The sequence below is a fragment of the Temnothorax longispinosus genome, chromosome 4, assembly GCF_030848805.1.
Source record: "Temnothorax longispinosus isolate EJ_2023e chromosome 4, Tlon_JGU_v1, whole genome shotgun sequence".
NCBI lineage: Eukaryota > Metazoa > Arthropoda > Insecta > Hymenoptera > Formicidae > Temnothorax > Temnothorax longispinosus.
The window spans coordinates 3,033,332-3,054,526 of NC_092361.1; the positions used below are offsets into that span (position 1 = coordinate 3,033,332).

The 21,195-nt window shown below is 41.5% G+C and overlaps 1 protein-coding gene across 7 annotated transcripts in view; it reads right to left on the reverse strand.

The window, feature by feature from the left end:
• The window catches only part of Dnc (phosphodiesterase dunce), a 299,778-nt gene that overhangs the window by 164,343 nt on the left and 114,240 nt on the right, over positions 1 to 21,195 (reverse strand). Inside the window, exons 1-2 of one of the 7 annotated variants that reach the window (XM_071775385.1) lie at positions 17,697 to 18,593; positions 1,192 to 1,701 (exon numbers count right to left, since the gene is read on the reverse strand). The exons of 3 other annotated variants lie outside the window; for them this stretch is intronic. In XM_071775385.1, coding sequence (XP_071631486.1) covers positions 1,192 to 1,367 — 176 coding nt within the window. In that variant the 5' untranslated portion in view covers positions 1,368 to 1,701; positions 17,697 to 18,593. Of the gene's footprint in view, positions 1 to 1,191; positions 1,702 to 17,525; positions 18,594 to 21,195 lie in introns of those variants that run through there. 3 more of the 7 variants (XM_071775387.1, XM_071775386.1, XM_071775384.1) reach the window with 3 other exon arrangements.

The window sequence follows — 21,195 nt, forward strand, 5'->3', positions numbered from 1 at the left end:
GCAAGACGCGAGCAAACTATTCAATTACTACCAGGATTCAAAGGTTGAGGAGCTGCTTAGCGTGGAAACTTTACATCAGATGTTAACCTAAACGAGAATATTAAAAGGAGAGCACCATAGTCATGAGAAAGTCTATCATTTAATTTTGACTCTGTTTAAAACGACGCGGCTATTCTCGTGCGAACTTCTCGAAATTGTAGCGACACCCCAGTCTGAAACCGGCGCTGTACGTACAATTATCCCAAATTAAAGATCTCGAGGGAACCAAAATACCTACTAGTTAGATCCAAATAGCCAAAACTTGATCACTATGCTTGCGCACGTATTTTCTGTGGAAACAAGTTTAAAGTATATGTTTGGCGTACGTTGATTAAATTTAGTTTTTATTCAAAAGTTAATCATAAAAAACTGATTTTTTAAACAATATTTCCACTTTTTTCGCAAAAACATTATGTTTTAAAAGTTTTTATTAGACGTACAATAATAAATTGTTCGTTTACACGTTAAAAAAAAGAAGAGTAGAAAAAGGACCTTCCAAAAGGACTTTCCTTGCAAAAGGTTTTCTCTTTTCTTCTGCTGTTTCTCATAAATTATTATTAAGAACTAAGAGATGAAGTAACAGCTTTAATTCCTAAAACTGGAGACCTTTCCTTCTTTCTCTTCAGTTATAAACAATTTATAACAGTTTATAATGTATAAGTCTTGTACAGATAATTTAATTAGCACGTGTAACAGTTAGCTTAGTGAATAACAGTTATCATAAGATATCTACTATCTAATACTTCTTGGTATTGAATCGTAACGACATACATTGTTCAAACAATCTATATACATTTGATTACGATACATATAACTGTCGTATTTGCATAATAAGCGTATCACTATCTGCAGCACACCTTATTGGATCTAATTTAGATTCGACGAGCGAGAGTATCCGCCAGATACATCAGCTCGCCGGAGTGAGCTCGACGGAGAAGTTAACGCTGGAACATTTCAGAGTGTATAAAACAAATTCGGCACGGTGCACATGAGAGACGAACGTGCGCGAATAAACCCGGAATCCGAGCTCGCATGTGGTCGCATGGGACGCATGTTAAGTGGTTAATTAATAATTTCCCTCCGTACAGTTTCCCTGACAAACTCCCGCTATCCCGGATGGCCGGGATGGCGTCCGGATTTATGTATACTCACCCGCAAATCCAAGAATGCCGTCTCCTCGGCACGTTGCTCGGCGGAACTAGCAATAGGGGAACGATGCCCTTCGTCGCGCCGCCACCGCCGCCGCCGGGACCACCGCCACCGGGACCACCGCCGTCGCCGTCGCCGTCCACCGGAAGCCGGAGCTCCGGTACCTGGAGACTGCTCATTCTCGGCACACTCCACTCCCGGTCGTAGCCGGTCACGTCACCAGAACGCGTCGTCGCGACCGATGTCTTCGCGTATCACTCGCCGGCCGGACATCACCGATCCTCGCGCTTCTGACGAGCTCCGAGGGGATTCTTGACGACCCGATTTCACGCACACTTAGACATTTCATGCGGACGCATCCGCCTTGGTCAGAGCGTCATTTTTCAGGATCTGCACGCGCGATCGCGACATCCTCTCCTATCCTCCGGCGATACGAAAGCTTGCATATTACGTATCGAGATAGTGAAGCTTGCGCATATGCCAAGTTGCGACCGAACAACTTCCACAACTTATCTACGAAACATTGGCTGCGTTCAGCGGAAAGAGCAACTCAGTGAGCACTCAGTGATTCTTTAATATGATTGGTTCTTGCTTTCGGTTCTAAGTGTAGAAACCAATCGTAATAAAGAATCATTGAACGCTTACTAAGCTGTCTTTTCCGCTGAACACACCCAATGCGCGTCGCACTATAGTCGCGTTACGCTTTCAAAAACTCGGGAATAATCGTAGCCGAGGTAGTCAGATAATCGGCGAAACAATTATCTAATGAAGCCGTCAAGCGCGGTGTTAAAGATCTCTCTAACTATTAGAATTTATCATTCACCGATGTTCATTACTAGATCAGATTTCCTCCGCTAACTGCCATTTTTTTTATTGGTAATAAGACGTCAGAACCAGCCTTGAGAAACGTTACGTAATCCAATTACACGTGAGGATTGAAGGACTCCGTTGGTCAGAAATGCAGGCACGAACGCCTTCGCATGTAAGGATCGTAAATATGTCATCCTTCATTCGTGTTAATAACTCGATCTCGCTGATATACGATCGTACGGTTCGTCGTACGCCAGACGTAACGTGTCCGTTCCACGATTACGAATAAAGATGACAAGTGTTTCAACGGCAGGCAATTCTTTCCACGCGCGGCGCTTTGTCAGACCATACCGCCTGTCATCAATATGCCGATGTTGTATCGCTTTTATCGAGTATTTCCAACGATTATGGCGAGGTGCTGAATGAAATCGCAGTCTGTGACGCCGGGGAGCCTTTTGTTACATCTGTAAACGGTGCTTTTGAAAGCGCGAAAACTCGCGCTCGCGCGTCCATTGAACAACAGTGAAACGCGCGTTGCGGTAAGCAATGCACCACACAGCGCAGATGAGCTGCGCTCTCGCGCGTCAACGCGACAAAGCGCCCGCGGGTCACTCGTTACGTTCTCAAAGAGAATCATTTCGGAGAGCTCGTCTCGCGCACGCGATAGATTCGTTTGCCAGTGAATGGCGCATAGTGGCGTTTGTAATGATTATCGCTCGGCTAATTTGACGCGTGGGGCGCGAAGAGAGGAATTCATTAATATGCACTGTGCAACACAAGAGCGCGTGAACGCGACGGCCGACGTTGCACAGTGGTCCACGGGTCGCCACAGTCGCCGCTATTAATTTGTCGTTCGTTCACAAAAATGACATCGTCGCGTTTTAATAAACGAAAAGCGAGGTTCGACAAGCGCGGAGATTCAATGCGTCATTTTTAAATTGTCGATTTTAATCCAGGCCGTTTCTAAGGAAATATAATATCCGGCATGGAAAAGCGTTAAGCTCAACATCCAATCTACAAAAGTCTATGTAATCGAGAAAGGAAAGCTAAGATGAAGGGAAATATCGTTGCAAAAAGGAAACGCTGCCGCGGCATTCCCCAGCCGTATCTCGACACCGGCGTGGAATATTTGAAATTCAAATGACAAAAAACGGAAACGCGCTACCAAAACTTTATGTCCCGCAATATAAAAGCGTAGAAATTCGCGTCGCACTTTGTTGCGATATCGCGATACGCCGCAACGATTTCTGTCACATTTGTATGAGCAATACTATCCGCATGGTAGCCGTCACAGTTTATCTCGATTCAACAAAGTTGAATAACGCGGAGTTTTGTCTGTCGCTTTGATGTAGGGTATCCCAGAATAAAACGATCTAATCAAGTTCTAACGACAGATTCTTCCACGCTTTATATCAATCCAAGGCCAAGTATCATTATCCGCGGCGGCTTCTGTTTGTCTTTTATTTTAACTCTGTTTGCATTTCTCCTAGTGAACGATAGAGTATCTCCTCAAATGAGACAGCTAGAAATTTATCGGCGGATATCGGTCTGCCGAGGCAAATCCCCGAGGGATGAATCGGTGTGTTCTTCGGTCCGCAATTGGCGGCCTGTTAACTAGAAAAATTTATTGGCGGACCCCGAAGGGAGGATCCGCGGTAACAATCGCATCGTGCACGTGGAAGGATTCCGCATGTTCGATCGCGAAACACCGTCGCGTCGACGTGAACGTTCATCAAAGTTACATCGAGGGCTTAATGGACAAGCTCGAGGTCGATTGTAACACAACATAGAATTTTATCTCAACAGAATTTTTTATCCGTTCGCACGTAATCACATCACGCTTCTGGATATTCCGCGGGAAAAATTTACATCGCATTATGTCGAAGAATTCTTAACTTCGTTGAATTTTAATGTAAAATTAAATTTTGAGGATACCAAAAGAAAAATTGAAGGATAAAGTATTGCGGCGGCTTTCGTATGAAACTTTTGCCGATGGAAAGTCAACTTTGAAATCTCCCGACGCCGACGGTATAGCAATCCTCAACCTGAACGTTCACCTGGACTTGGGATTATCGATCCTAAGAATTTCGAGTAAATGACGATTCCATCAATCGCGAATTACGATCGTAATAACGTACATTTCGCGCGGTAAGGCGCGATATTGTGAGAAAAATGCGGAGGTGAAACACGGGGGGGAACTCCGTGTAATGTCGAAGGTAACGAAGAAGGGAGAGAAAAACTGCCTCGAGTGTTTATTGCGCGGGCTTGTACGCGGGAGGCCACGTGTAACCCGGCGGAAATAGCGTCGGCATGTAAGTCGAGTATAATAGCGGCATTAAAGCGGAATTACTTCGATGAAGGTCGAAATATAATGCGGGTTTAATGTATCGTTAAACCAGCACGCTACACCCATCTTTTTAATCGTGTTGCAACGTATTGTTTTTAAAATAATAGCAACGAGATAATAACACCTCGATGAGGCGTTGCGAGACGATGCGGCGAGAACGCGCAGATATCCGTAACTCCGTGTGCAGAAGTCGCAACTACAAGACAACGCGACGCGACGCGACGCGCGACCGAGACTCGTGGGGATTGTTCTACTACCGCACGTGATACACCTCTGCGTTTGCGGGCCAACAAATATTAATTAAACAGAACGAACGAAGAACACCGTGTCGCTAACCTAAGACAAACAGCGGCGCCGTCATCAGAAACGCTGTACACACAAAGGATAGGCACACCGTAATAGCAATGACATCTTAATTAAACGACTGCTTAACAGAAACACGAGACCGTATAATATTTGCAATCTATAGAGATTGGTGCAATCGTAATTTAATTTTTGCCAACGATGTCGCTGCATAAAATTAAAGAGCGCACGCTTCACTTGCAGAACAGCTATGCATTGTTAAATTCGTAGTGTCAAATTATACTCAATTTGAGTCATTTTTAACCATTGCCATAGGTCGTCACTGCTCCTACTCAATATGTCATTAATTTAACTAAACAAGTGAAGTTAAATAATACTATTTTGTGTTAAAATAATCGATTTCGACACACATGGTAGTTGAAAATAACAAAATGTTATTTCATTTAAATACTGATTTAAATTTCATCCATTAATATTTAACAGTGTGTGTGGGGCAACAAAACAACGAGATAACGCTATAATAATAACTTTTATCTTGACATTTCAGCTAGAAAAGATCGACTCCAAACTGTTCGAAAAAGTGTTTCTTTAAAATTAAGGTAGTTCTAAGACTCCGTTCGCTATATAATAATGTATCTCGCACAAGTGTAATAAGACGGTATTGCCTTATTGATACCGTGAGACGATATATATACGTGATGACACCTCTTACTCACACACGGACACATGCACGTACATAGCTGCCGTAACCGATAATGCTGTAATTTGAATTGTAAAATGCGCTCTTACATATACACGAATATACTCAACACTGTTCCAAGTGCGCAGTTTATAAATGCGGACCTGCCCCCCACAGGAAATGCCCGTAATATACATATTCGTCATCGTGTGTGAGCGATTTCGACCAATCATCGCACGACGGAAGCGATCGCTCCTAATCGAAGGAACGCCGTTTTTCTCGATAATACGATGTTTACGCGCTTGTTATATCCTCCTTACAGTGAAAGCGTTCCGTGCACGTGAGTGAATCACGTGCCGCGGGAGAACGTTGGATGAATATGTCGTCGGCTGAAAGGCAGATTGCGCACGGAGAGTATGCACAGCGAATCGCGGATTCATATCACCGGTAGAAATAAACATAGTTTATATACATGACTGGCGATGAGACGGGAGGATGAGGATCTCGCTTTTACGAGCGAGAGAACGACGGTGTAAATGGAGCAATGAACTCTCTGTATCACGCTAAAAGCTACTCTAACGATCGCATTTAGACCACTCCGGAATATTGTTCGACGAACTCCTGCAATCCACTCGCGACACCGACAAACATCCGCCCACTGTCAATAACGAAATTAATAAATGTATCAATGGGTAATTATCGATCGCAATAATTACCGACATAATCAAGAGAGATCCTGGGTAAAATACCGCAAACACGCGTGGGCCTAATCAAATAATGCGACCGAGACGAAACATAAATCGAGGAACGGGAAAATAATAATTACGAAATCGGCTCGCGTACGCGAATCGTTTGACCTTCACTTTTACAGCGCAAAACTTCTTGGCTTGTTTTCGACGCGACGACGGCACGCACGAACATATATACAAGCGTATGGTTACCAAACAGAAATATACTCGGCGGTAAAGCACTTGCCATGAATAAGACGAGAAACTGATGAATATTCCGCTGAGATCCAATCTCAGAGTTGTGCCTACGTCACACGAGTGAGTTTAATCTCAAGCGAGTACAAAAAAATGTCACTTGGAGAACGGTAACTGATGGTTCGTCGGTTAATTCTTTTCTACAGACTATAATACGTTTGATCGATAAACTGAGCACAATAGGTGATCCAATATGTACTAATAAAACTAATGCCCAATATATATATAATTACATATTAGTATTAATAAAATCTGTACAAATAGAAACAATATGTTTGTATTATAAATACTCAGAGAACAAAGTGGAAATAAAAATTGAAGTTATGGTGAAGTCATTCATCTTCACATGGAACGGCTAGAAAGTAATCTAACTAATACGAGAAGAAAAGTACGACTAATACGACAAGAATTTTGCGCTTTGTCACTGTATAATAAAAGTGGTAGAAGTTTAGCGATCTGTCGTCTAAAGCGGACACTCTGTTCTTATAACATAAACGTCGAGAAGAAGTTATATATAAAGATGGCCATATAAAAGTAGATCGGACAGTCTCGCATTACGATGGTCGTTATACTAAGCGCGCGATTCCGGCTTTCATTATGTCGAATAAGTATTAAAAACACTGAACAGACGCTTCTTATAACATCAAAATTATCGAGTATCCGTCATTTCTTTCCGCGGTACATATTCATTTAGAAATTTAACATGCTTTCTTAGCAAGTTTTTACAATTATTTTTACTTCCCACGCTCTTTAAAATCTTCATTAAGATCGGAGAGGCGTAACTTGAGGAAGATCTGCGGATTTCTCTTAGTAAAAATAAGCTTGAAAATCTTCTTTAAGCTCCAAAACTTTTTGTTTACATTAGCCATTATTTTATACAGCACGCTTACTATCTACATCACCACGCTATTGTGTTCAATAAATTAATTATAATAAATTTATGCACGAATTATAAAGAAAATATGCATCGCATAATCCCTAGCTCCTTGCCTTGACACTTTGGCTTGACACTTTAGATAAATTCTTCGTAAATTCCTTCTTGGAGTATCACACCTCTATACAAAAAAAAGCTCCCTTTTTTCGACAGGAAGGTCAGTTTCTTTGACATAAGTCTATGTCAACAACGGCAGTAATCAGGTGGGCTTGGCGCTTTAAAGGACCGTATATATTCTCGAGATCGAAGCGAAGGTGTATCTATTCATTCCCCGACACCGTTTCCTTGAAATGCTGGCCTTACAGAAGGAAGAAAGTGCCGACGTCTAACGGCGGAAGCAATCGATAACAGTTTCGTACTCTTTTGAAATGTCACGCGCGCGTTACGAAGCCTTTTATTAATTACAAATAAGAACAAGGATCGATAGATAATTGATGGCGTCTCGCAAGAATGAAAGGACGCAATTAACATTCGCGACCTCTCTATTCATACGAATATATATATACTCGTTAGCGTCGTATAATGATGAAGCTATCTGATAAAAAATACATGTCCACATATGTAACATTCCGCTCGCATCGGTTAAGTGACTGACAGCTCTATTACAAGCGCATACAATACGATAATCACATATCTAAGTGGCGCGATCGGAGGCGTAGCTCACCGCCAAACGCATTTCTCACATTCCGCGTACGGGACTGGAATTCGCGGAATCTCGATTAGCCGATCGTCCGACATAGAAATAAATATCGGTATACATAAGCGAGATATATGTATACCTCTATGTGCGCGATCGACACCTCTTCGATATTCAGCTTCGATAACACGATAGCTATTTCAACTGTAGCGGCTCTTGTTGACCAACTTGCGGGACCGATCGGAGAACAGCCTTTCTCCGTCTCCAGAACTCTTCAACTTCCATCTGCTGCACTCGAGAATCACTTCGTGACTTGTGCTAAAAATCTTTTCAGAAGTAACATCGAAAGAAAAAGAGACAGAGAGAGAGAGAGAGAGAGAAAGAGCTGCCGCTGAGAGATGATCGAGTCGTCTTGACTGTAGAATAAATAAAATCGAAAAGTCGAATACAACTAATAATATAACACCGAATCGAAATAATGGTTTACTAAATTTGGATCCTACACTGTGTGCATAAACCCAGCAATACCAAGTTCCGTTTTCCAAGCGTAATAATAGAGAAATTGAGATATGCTCGGTTAATACCGTGATAAAATTTGAGCTAGATGCATAATAAGTAAGCTATTGATGCGCGTCGAACAAACGGACAATCAATATATTTTCCTCTCACTTCCTTCCTAATCGTTTACTATCAACTCGTTGTTACCGCTCTATACGTCATTACACCTCTACCGATTGGCAATTACGTTGTATTGCTAATTAATCCTTTGGGATTAATGTCACATTACGATTGCCACTACCAGAGCTCGCGCAACTCCAACTCAGCGAGTGTTCTAATTACCCGGTTGAAACCATCCAATTTCCAATTATCCTGTTAGTAACTTAACGACAACGCGAATATAGACGCGGAACCGGAAACGCGATATGCGTATGTGATAACTAACTCGAAGTTGAATTTCCCGTTGCAGCGCTACGCAAACATTACGCGCGCGTGGAACTAACATGTAAATCTGGAAATATTTGATGTCTTCGTATAAGTCTTAAATAAAATTACTCTCAGTTATTATTAAGAAACATTTTGAAAATTATCCTGCATCACAGTAGATTTCTTTTTCCGTTTGTATTTTTAAGTCAGACAAAAAATTCGTAACGTAATTGTTCATTCTTAGGAAGATACCACCGTTTTCTCTCTATCTTTCTTTTCTTTCTTTACAGATCCTTTACAGATACTTTTATTTCTTATCACTAGGTAATCTGATTCCTCAGGCAGCAATTTGACGCAAGTTTGTGCGTCCGTCGTTGTAATGATCATTGGCGTAACTCTGTAATCCGAGTTGTATTCGCCCACACGCACCAAAATTATACTTCCGTAACAAGCTCGTTTCTCCTAGATGAAGCTGGACATCGGAGGCAATACCAATCTCGACGCAATATCTCATGCAGATTGACTAACGTAACAAATAGATTTTCCACAGGGGATCTAAAGGATTAATTGTCGCGGTTTAACGAGCTATAACTCTTCGGGAATCCGCGGTTTCCAAAATTTCAAGACTTTGATTGATGTTGCTATCTCGTATCTCTCCGAGAGAACTCGCGAGTCTCGTGAGACGCTATCAACCGCGTTGCGATCGACGATATGGTACAGAATGCATAATGGAACGGGCTCGGTCGATGTTCCGTGAAGGATTGTACCGAATACGAAACGAGTTCTGGACAGGTTATCTCTCAGGTACTGGCTTAAAAGTACCGAGTAACGCGAGAGTGTATCTTTAATCTGCCTGCGAGCTTGTTCCACGAGCAACGATGAGAAACGACCGTAAAGCCAGATCGAAAAGCAAGCGGGACGGGCAGTCAGCAACGCCGAAGTTACAGCGGGTAAACAGATTATGAAATAAACCACGATGCAAACGATTGCAAAAGTACGAGAAAGCTAAAACGACATTTAATCCGCGAATAATACGAAATACAAACGAATAAACCATTTTCTTTAAGTTACGATATAAAGCTGTGCTCTTGTGTGTTGAAAAACTGAGGACGACGCGAGATTGACGAGCGGGTTGAGGTACGCGTTGTGAATTGCAACAATTTTCCCGCTACAGCGGAGCGCGGCGAGTGATTTATTAAGACGCCATCACATCGTATATAATCGTGATATAAAGAATCCATCTTATCGATATTGAACTTCTCGCCGAGCGGCGCGCTGCAAACTATACACGCAAAAAAGGGGTGTCCCGCAGGAGAAAAAAAAGGGGTTTACAGCCGCATGACGCCCCGTTCCAATTTTTCCGCACGACAAAGCGATTATGTGTTGCGCCGCGTGCCAACGACGGACGCCTGCTAACCGCGCCTTTACATTCTCGTCCTACGGGGCTATCGATCATATCTTTTTTTACCCTCAAAAAAATTGAAGATCGAAATACGTGGGCGCGTACGAGCCGTCGTCGTCGGCATTCCAAGATCGCAAAATAACAACGCGATAGAGAAAGCGTAATATGCAAGTATGCATCGGCGCATCTTTCGTAATTCAGTCGGTATTATTTGATTTCGTAATGGAAACCAATAATTTCTGGACGAATCACTGTGCGCTTACGCGGAAGAGTTTACAAAATCCACTACGCTGTTTATACAGTACTCGTTTACTCGTTGTTCGGATAAAACGGCGTGACGTTTGTTTGAACGGAAAACTGCCAACCTCGGATGCCGAACGGATGCCGCGAGAGATTCGTTTTCCAGTAACCGCGATAACTACGCCGCATATCAATTTAGAATTTTGATGTCGTCCAAAATTCGATGCACGGAATGGATTTGAGGCTGAACACGCCCGAATGCGTCCACCACTTCGGCGCAAATTAGCATGATTGATTGCAGTCAACTAGGGAATAACAGTTTGACTGAAAGTACATGCGTCGTGCGTCCAATTTGGACCAAACTTTATGCGATAAAAATGTCTTCTCTTGCATTTAAATCGTTGCTAACAAAGTTAATTAATCAAAACTGCTTACAATATTTCGCGAATTTGCTTTTACGAGTGTTGTTACGTACGATTTTCTTCGATTAAAAACGGCAGATGTGTCGTATAAAACATATTGCAAAACGTTATGCGATAGACTTTGTCATGTCAAACCTAACTACGTGTCTCTAAACAAGAAGCATAACGTAGTATTTTAATGTAATCTGTTGTAATCTGAATAATTACGGACAATCCTTAGACTAGCATTTATATTCCAATTATCGAGAAGCAGTGATCGCTTCATCACTGTGATTAAATCAAATTGTTTACGAAACCATCACTACCGAGATATTTCCAGTTACTTAACAACTGTAATTTTATGCACATTATTTCTCATCCTTGTGATGTTTTGCGACAATTTAAAATGTACGCGAGGATTTATCGCATAAGAAAATCTAACGATCCGTAATGTATATAAATATAGGATAGTTTTTATCAAGGTAAACGAGAAAAAACCGTATAAATACTAGTTACATGCCGTAATTATTCATAATTGTTTGCGTATTTTCCGTAAGAGGTAATGAATATTTCAATATTCTGTAAGACTCATTATAATACAATGTTTTGACGAGCAAACGCGTGCGGTTACTCGTGAATAAACAGTTACATAAACCAGAGCTGTACGAGCTGTCTTTTTCATTAAAAAAATTAAAAATAAATTAAAAATAAATTCCTATATTTTATATAAAATAACATAACTTTATATAAAGTTAAAAATATCGAATGAGCGGATCGATCTAATCGACTGTGCGTCGAATCTTTAGAGTTTAATTTGCCAAGCGATGCTTTAGCGATATTAATTTCTTCAATAACACTGCTAATAAATTGGCGTAGTAAATTCTTACTATATTTTTTACTATTTTTACTACACCGACGTAAGCTAAAGTGAATGCGGCAAATATATTAGAGAATTATTTCGGAGTAAACGTTCCTTCCGAGCAAAAACCGCGATGTACCGCGGAATGGAAGATAAAAATGCATTAAAGAGTGGACACACGAGTTCGACCATATTAAAAGGTACATTTTGACAGAAAAGCAATTGTCACAACATCCTTGTTTCGCGCTAAAATACAGAATTTGTCGAAAATGTCGCTTCGTCCATTTCATCAACGAGAACACGGAGGTGCACCGCGTGAGAATTATGGAAACGCATAACGATGTACCTTTCTCTCTTTCTCTCTCTCTCTCTCCTTCAATAATGCCAGATATTATTTATATAATGCATCGCTGACATACACACGCAACATGCAGAACGCATATACGTTGTCGCGAATTCGTTCAGTCGACTATACTCGCAAATCGCAACGTCCACGACGAGTCATATGTCATTCCGTGTGTTGTATCGGTGAACCGCATGTCACTACAAGCACTTAGCTATCAATCAAGCGATTATACGATATCACACAGCTTTGAAACTTTCCGATTTATCCGATACATTTTTAAAGCTATACATTAATACATTAATTTTGAAAAATAGGTGAGATATGTTATTATGCATTCTATATTATTATTGAAAGTTGAGTATTTTCTTGATTAGTTTTCCTCTTTCGATCAAAGCCTTAAGTAATCGTTTGGTCGGTAGATTTGTCACTAAAAGCAAAATGAAAACGCTTTTTGTCCACTCTCGCGGAGCTTTCCTGAAATTCGGAAACGGACTGGAATCACGTACAACTTTTATCGACCATGCTTCACGAGAAAAATCTCTGTCACTTTTCCGCGTCGTAATGATTTCTCCGTTGATCAAAAAAACGGAATTTTTCATAAGAAAGAAAACTCTTTTGCGAAATCGTTGGAAAAACTAATTATCTTCCTCGTAGAAGAAGATCATGCCATTTTCGAAGTGTGCAATAATTACAAGTGTACATAGCAACAATTAACATTATATTTTACTTGCAATAATTTTCACAAAAACAAAAGCTTAATGATAAATAAAAATTTGTATATCAACAATAATCAATTTAAAGAAAAAGTTTAGCTGGCTTAAATATTATCTATTATCAAGGTTGTGCAAAATCAAGGAAATGTATTTCGATAACGTAAACCTTAATAAATATTGTTTACCTAAAGAGATATAACTATTAGCAAATAACCGCACGACAGCTTGATGTAAGATGTATGTGCCAGTGCCAGTCTTTAGCATGGAGATTCGAGGTAGAGTGCACGTTTCAAAGCAAGGGAATATATATCCGGTTTCTCTCGAAAGGCACGCGATATCAATCTTGTCCCGAAACGAATCCACCAAACTCGCGTTACAGTATAACTTCATCATCGAATTTCAAAGCTAGACCACAAACGCTCAATAGCATGCCTGTATAATTATTATGAAGTCGTTATTAGCGCGCGCAGCTGTCACCAAATCGGCATTAATGCATATAACCGAAAAGTGGAAAGCCACATACCAGCTAAAGCAATATTCAAAATCAAACAATACTTTGATATACAATAAAAAAAATGTGTTAAATAATTTTTTTAAATAATTTATTTATATAAGACACAGAACTAAATTCAATGTTTAATGCTTTCGATCGCAGATGTACAAGTCGAGTGCGAAAGAGCGACTGAGTGAAAACGTTAAAGCAAATAAGAGGAGATTATGTGCCGGGTCGCACAAAAAACAATGTAATATGAACCATCCAATAACTCTATGTCATTATTTGCATTAATCATTCTTTTGTTCTTTAATGTGTATCATCTTTGAGATGAGCCTTTTGTGAAAATTGAGTTTTGTAACTAAAATTTTTGCATTGTCCCAATCAAAAGAATGGTTTAGCTCTTTTATGTGTTCAGTAATGACAGATAAATGTGGGACTTCTATGTGGGACAAACGAAAAACGAGACTCCAAAAATAATATAAAATTGGACCCATCTAAGCACTTTGTCATTACTAAACACATAAAAAAGGTAAACCATTCTTTTGAGTCGGACAATGCAAAAATTTTAGACACAGAACCCAGTTTTCACAAAAGACTCATCTCAGAGATGATACACATTAAAGAACAAAAGAATGGAATTAATGCAAACAACATGACACAGAGTTATTAGATGGTTCATATTACATTGTTATTTATGCGACCCACACGGATCATTTCCTCTGTTCTGTTATTCGCTTTAACGTTTTCTTCCAGTCGTTCTTTCGCACTCGACATGTAAGCAGTAGAAAGCATTAAACATTGAATTTAGTTTTGTCTGTGTAAGTGAATAACGAATTACTATTTATAAATAGCATATTATCAATTTTATTGCTCATGTATTATCAGCTTCAATAAAAGTTCTTTGACTTTGACGTTTTTGACGTAAAATAACCGTATCTTGTACTATTTATTTTTTCCATGGAGACATAAATTTTCTATCAAATATAGTTATGTAACGATTGTATTGTACGTCAAAATGCAAGCAGTGATCCGATTATACAAAGTTTCCAGATTGTTCACTCGTGGGAGAGTTGTGATAATTTCCATCCCTTTCCTCCTCGTTTATAATCATGTTTCATATACGCGTGAATTAATAGCAAAATTAAATTAGCTTCACGCTCCACAGTAAAAACTGAGTTTTGCGATAAATTCATCCTATATAATTCACAAATAAGGTTCATTAACTCAAATATATCATATACAAAATAAAGACTAAATATTTTCTGATCAAGAGCTATCGTTATATACAAATCGGTTTTAAAGTGACATAATATTAATAACTGTAAACCCCTTTAGAATTAAAACAGTAATTATTTACGTTCCTTTGCAGAATAAGCTCAGGCAGCTTTTAATTTCTTTAATGATAAAATAGAGGAGACGACAGAAAGCTTTAAAGAACTCCGCTGTAAACTAGCAAACATCTGATGCTTACGACAAAAATGAAATATACACATCAAGATACTACTTTATAACTGGACAGCTCCGAAAAGTTTTTCTTAACAAAATACGAGAGAGAGAAAGGAAATCCTCAAAATTAGTCGACGTTAATTATAACACAGAATTTTTTTCCATTACGTCAATCTTGCATCGATCTTCACATTTGTTCCATTGTGACAGTGGCAAAAGAACGGCGAGATGACGATTATCTCGTTTCATGACGACTATATAATTATAACTTTCCGAAGCGTCTCCTTTCTTCCGTCAAGAAACTGAATTATCTCCACTGCCATTGGCACGCAAATTTTTGCCCCGTCGTAACACAGAATCCTCGATATTCTTATGGTGATTGGTAGATAGCATTAAAGTTGCATAAACTTTTCGCGCGCGTCGTCACGCCACACAATGCCCCTAATACATCTAACGACTATATAAGTCAGGAAGAAAGTTCCGCGCGCAAAGAATAGACTCGGTGTGCGAAGAATAGCTTAAGGCATACGCAAACGAAAAAGACTGAGTCAAAATTTATTAAATTGAACAGGGATAATCCGCGTTCCGCAGAAAGGAATTAACTCAATGACACTTTTTTTTTTGAAGTCGCCTCGGTTATTGGAGAGGGAGCCATAAAGGCGAGCGACGAACAAGCTCCAACGAAAATAGAAATCATATCAAAGTTGTGGGTTCAAGTTAACGATAATATCCGCGCATATTCATTATATAATACGTCCAAACTTTTACACGATAATGTTCAGTAATATGTCCAACCATAATAGTGCTTTCAGAAAATAAGTACCTTTAGTAAAGATGAAGAGTAGTATATTTTTTATGATATAATAAAGATAGCTCATATAAATTGTTTGTGAAGAAGAGAGAGAGAGAGAGAGAGAGAGAGAGAGAGAGAGAAAGAGAAAAAAAAGAGAACTATAAACGATAATAAGATGTACTTAATGTAACAATAAATTGATTTTCAATTTGCAAATACTGTGCAATTTTGCTAATAACGACTCAGTAAAGCTATCGTATATTCAAGTTGACGTAAATGTTGCACATAACGCGGTTAACATCACCGATTTCCCACCGCGGAACGGATTTTTACACACAATCTCCGCGTGCAAAGAGATCACGATCCTTCGCGCGCGGTACGGCGTAAATATTTGTTTCCTTCAACTCCTCCGGAGAAGAGATTTCCTCTTTTTCTCGCGGAAAATGCGGTAACACGAAATGGTTGTCGTTTTCGTCGGTTGACACGTTTGCCGACACATTGTACGCGGAAAGTAGAAGCAAACCGCTCAACGAAGACAAATAGCCACGTGGTCGAAGAGAGTAGGGTGCGCATTAGCTCATCATGCGACACACTAGTCACATTTGTGTCCGAATAATTCGAATTTTTAACCATCTTTTCTTTTCTTTCATCGGAACGCGCCTGTCAAGCGACTGTCATCGCGAGCGAAGTTACGTCGACAGCTCCGTTAAATTTTCTCCTAATTACTCCGGATTGCACAGCGCAGAGGAACCTCTCTTCAGCGAGCCAATTGCTCGAGATAATTACATGGAGATAATTACAATATCAATCCGTTTCTATATCAATTGAAATGTATTTATAGTCGAAACGTCCTCGCCCGAAGTTACGAATACCTAGCACAGCACGGTGTTACTGCACAATATTGCGATTCCATCGCTCCGGATGTTCGATGCGCTCTATACAGTGTATCCCAGACTCACCGCGCGTAGATGGCTTTCAACGAGAGATTCTTTGATCTTTGGCGCGGACTCGATCTCGAACTTTTTGACCATTTTAAAGCCGAATATTGCGACTTCTCATAAACGACTGAAAATGCAAAGAGCTCTCCGTTTTTCACTTTACAGAGAGCGGAACTTTTCCGGGAATCGCGCGCAGGCATGCAAAGAGGTAATAAAACGCCGCTCTTTATTTGATTTCGAAAGCAGGACTCACTCGATTTTTTGTTGCTACGTGTTTGGATTTTTTATTCGCGGGCGCTACCGCAGCGGCGAACACGGTCATCCGAATCTGCACCCGAAAACCGCGCTTCGTGAAAACGACGTTGATCGATGAAGTGTGAAGGGTTTGGCGACAGTATAAGTATAAAATAAAGGAATTTTATACATGTTCACAGAGAGAAATGTCTTGTCACCGTGTTTTTCAAAAAGAGAATTACGATTAACAGGACTGAATGACCAATTCTAATTCTCATTGTCCGCAGAGAAAATCCGAAAAAGTGTATTCGCAACGAGAAAACGTGACGAGAATGGAGTTAACATTTTTCTCTTTCTCTCAAATTATTCAAATAAGATTATGCAAAATCACATAGCCATCAAAATATATAGCTTTCTCAGCTTCGTTAAAAGCATTCTTTAAAATCGCGCACTCTGACCCGTTTATTGTATAATTTTAATCTTATTTCTCGCAAGAGAAATTCGCCAAATTAATTCTGACCAGATACTCCAAATTACTCACTAGACAAATTTGCTTTATACAAGACTAGGGATTTAAATAATTATCATATTACGGTTCGTCTGAAAAGAACGTGAGAACACGTCAACCGTCTCTACACGAGAATTAGCGAATTAATTAGTTTGTTATGTCAATCGTAATTCTAACGTTCAGGCCAAGGCTGAAAGGCTGTTGGAATAATATTCCCAACGTCGATAAACACTTGAAACAATATTCGAATGCCTAATCGCACCGTAAATCGCTCTCTCGAGGAAGAATCACTCCTGGCGAACATCCATAGGGCGACTTTTGACTCGCTCCTTCACGGTACTTACTCGCTCGCTAGAGAGTTCATTCTCCTGGAGAACGTTTCGGAGCGAGAGGATCACTTGGCCTAGCGCAAGCCCACGATCGAAAATGTAAAATGGGACAATGTACTCTAAGGCAATTCACATCCGGCCATAAAACAGCGGATTTACCGAATCCGTTTTGCAGCGCGATCTCACTCTTTGGGCCTTATAGGTGCGCGATGCGCCGCGACGGCAAAACACGCGCGTAAATAGCACAGGCGAGTGACGCGCTCGCCACACGATGTACTCGGAGTCGAAAAGCCACGGAGTCGTCAGCCGTGAACAGTCGATGTCCTCGATAACGACTCCCGTGGAATCCTCGTTTCGCCGTTGTCCGCCGCTTATCACCACGCCGGAGAACGAACGCCGGAGGATAGCGAAGAAGGTGGAGACGCGAAGGTCGGCTGTCCCGGCGAGTCGGAATTTCGGCGTGGCGCGCCTCACGCATCCACGGCTACGGCTACGATCGCATGTCGTCACACCGCACCGATCGAGATGGCATCGACGTTGATGCGTCGCGACGCGATCAGATACGCGCATCGCGCGACGAGCGCGGCCCGTCGTCGTTCCCGGACGATGCACTCGCGTCGCGTCGTCACGAACAACCTTCGATCACAGGATAACGTCTCCCTGTCGCGCGCGTCTAAACGTCACTCGTGTTTGTCCGTGCTGCGTTGGCTGGTGCCTCCCGGGTGCGCCAAGCCGCGCGATGCGACGCGCACACCAGCCGGCACGAAACGCGACTGACTTTGCGTTCGACTGACGTAGAAACAAGAAGGAGAACAAGAGAGACAGAGAAAGAGAGAGAGAGAAAGAGAAAGAGAGAGGCAGAGATTAAGAGAGAGAAAGAGAGAGAGAGCGAGCACAGAAAGGCGGAGGCGGAGGTGGAGAGTGGTAGACAGAGGGGAAAGGAGATAAAGACAGACCGAGTCAGACAGAGGCGGGAATCGCGCGCGAGCCGATTTGCAACGCACGTACGCACGCACTCATGCACGCACGCATGCACGCACGCACGCACGCGTGCACGCACCACGCTCGCACGCACGCGACAGTGCGCGCTGGCCGTACGACGATGAATGGAGCCCGAGTATACCCGGAGCGTGTACTTGTACAAAGAGCCGCGTGCTAACTTCGGCCGCCTCCGTCGGTGGCGGCAACGCGCGACGTCGACGACAACCGAGCACAAGGTGGTGGCGGCTGACACACGGGCGGGGAGAAGGGATATTACAGGATGGACGTGAAACTACCCGCGCCCTACAGACCCCGAGCTACGGCGCAAGAGCGACGGGGGCGTCCGGTCGACCCGACGCGCGCCGCCGGCACAGCGGAAACGTACGAACACCGACGTTCTCGCTCGAGTTCGGGTTCAAATTTGTTCCTCGGGCGTGAGGGATTCCGAACCGTGACACCGGGGACCACCACCCGGAGAGGGCGGGTTGTGCACTTCCGCCGCGAAAACCTCTCTCGCGTATCCGACGATTCGTCAGACGTACCGTAAGCTAACAGTCTCTCTCTCTCGGGTTTTCAAACCGACTGTGGTAACGTAAAATTTCATAACGCGGTAATTCTCATCGAGATACTTTTTGACAGCCGCGCCAGACGTTAAACGACAACGTTAACCAACCTGATATTTCTTCCGTTGAAAAAGGAGAATCATCGTTTCTATAAAAAGGGAAATACTCAGAGTCGTCGAGAGATAAAAGCTAAAGCGTATTACGATATTTTCGCTTCTGCAGCACGTAGAGAGAAATCGCCATGAAGAGACGTCGCGATTATGGTTCTATCTCGATGTATTATTCGGTAAACTTTTCTTCGGATTTTTCCGGACGCAGCAATTCACCTGGGAGGATTCGCGGAATACTAAACTTGCCTCTAAATCTCAGCAGGCGTCAATAAAACTTTTTTCATCAAAGTATATAGATTCGAGTTCTATAATACAATTTGATTCGCAACCATTTGGCGAACTCGTTATTCTATTCGTATATGAACGAATTGATCATATTTGGACATTTTCACAAATTTTTCATTCGTGATGTCTTCACTTGTGATATTTAACATATATTCTTAATATCTTACACACAGAAAAAATTTTTATTTCAATCTTTAGTTATATTACGCTCAAGAAATGTAAATTTTCAATTCATTATTAATGATTAATTTCACAATAACGGTATTCATATAAACTTTAACTAAAGCTTGGCAACTTTTATATAGTAATGAATGAAATAATTATTTTTTGTATCAAGATCTAATATTAAACTAATATATGTTGCAGCTGTTTTCGTATTCAGGGCTTTTTCTATTAAACCGGCACATTCAATAAATTTGATAGCTTAGGGTAGTGTTTCCGGCCGATCCTCTGCGGGCTGCGTTTCGACATTCACTGCCAGTATCTACTGAAAATCTACAGTTTACGTCACATACACTATTAGATTTTCAGTACTGGCAGTGAATATCGAAACGCAGCTGCGGTAATCTCGATAAAGTCACCCAATACAACGTGAGATGCTCAATTGTTGCGCGATTGAGATGCGAATTCGAAACGAGCTTCGGCGTAGGGTCAGCGCACGAACATTGCGAAAAAAAGCGTATTGTAACGTACGTAACATAAGACTAATTACGTTACATTCTTCTTTGTGCGTTGCCGTAAGATTGGCTTGCGTGTCGCGTAACGCAATATTCTCATGCACGTAAGGCGTAAGACGCTACGGCAATGTTCGTGCGCTGGCCCTTAGTCAGGCGTTTTTGGAGCTCAATTCTGACGTAATGGATGTATGCACGAAGTTTGCGGCGCGAGCACATCGTCAGCCGCGCTAACTTTCCGATAATTGCGCAACTCGTTCTTCCGGGCAAGGCAAGAACAGAGAAGAAAGAAAAACAGCGGCAGAGTCTCTAGCGGGTGATCTAATACATAATACAGCTCGTTATCCACGCGCGCCGAGCTCGTTAGAGTTTCAAAAGCGACGTTGGTCCGGATTGCAAAATATGATAACGGAGGCGCTCGCCTCGATCGAGGCCCAACGACGTCGCTTTACGGTGCAGACTTTTACGATTACTGTCCACCGATAAGCCTCATGTAGTTCTCGAGGTCGGTGATAGCGCGACATACCTCCGACAACGTATCACGAAACAGTGGCTCTTTTTCCTCAATCATCGTATTAAGATCAACGATTGCGGCTTGTTAAAAAAAGAATTTTTCGATGGATCCGCTCTCGATCCGCCCGGCTTTTACGCTCGCCAGAAAATCATGGATAGGAATAACGTTTTGTGTTGAATAAAATCCTACCTTACATTATATACGTGTCTATTCAGAGGCTGCTTTTATAAAATGGACACGTAAATCATAACTTTGCTACAGAAGCTTAAGGAGTTTCATGCAAGATATATGTTGGGACGGAACTGGAGAAGTTTCCTTTGATATCGCGTAATCATGTCGGACAAATAAATCCTTAATCTTTAAATTACGAGGCGTGATTTGAGTATCCTGCGGAAAGTGTGGCTCGTAATATTTCATCTCTATCGTAAAGTCCGAAGTGAACGTCAGAAACGTATCGGTATAAAATAGAAATATCCATTGTTTAAGAGACGAATCGTTCTCTTTATCAATCAAAATGCTAATAATGAAACCAGAAACGAAACCAGACCTTTAGATATC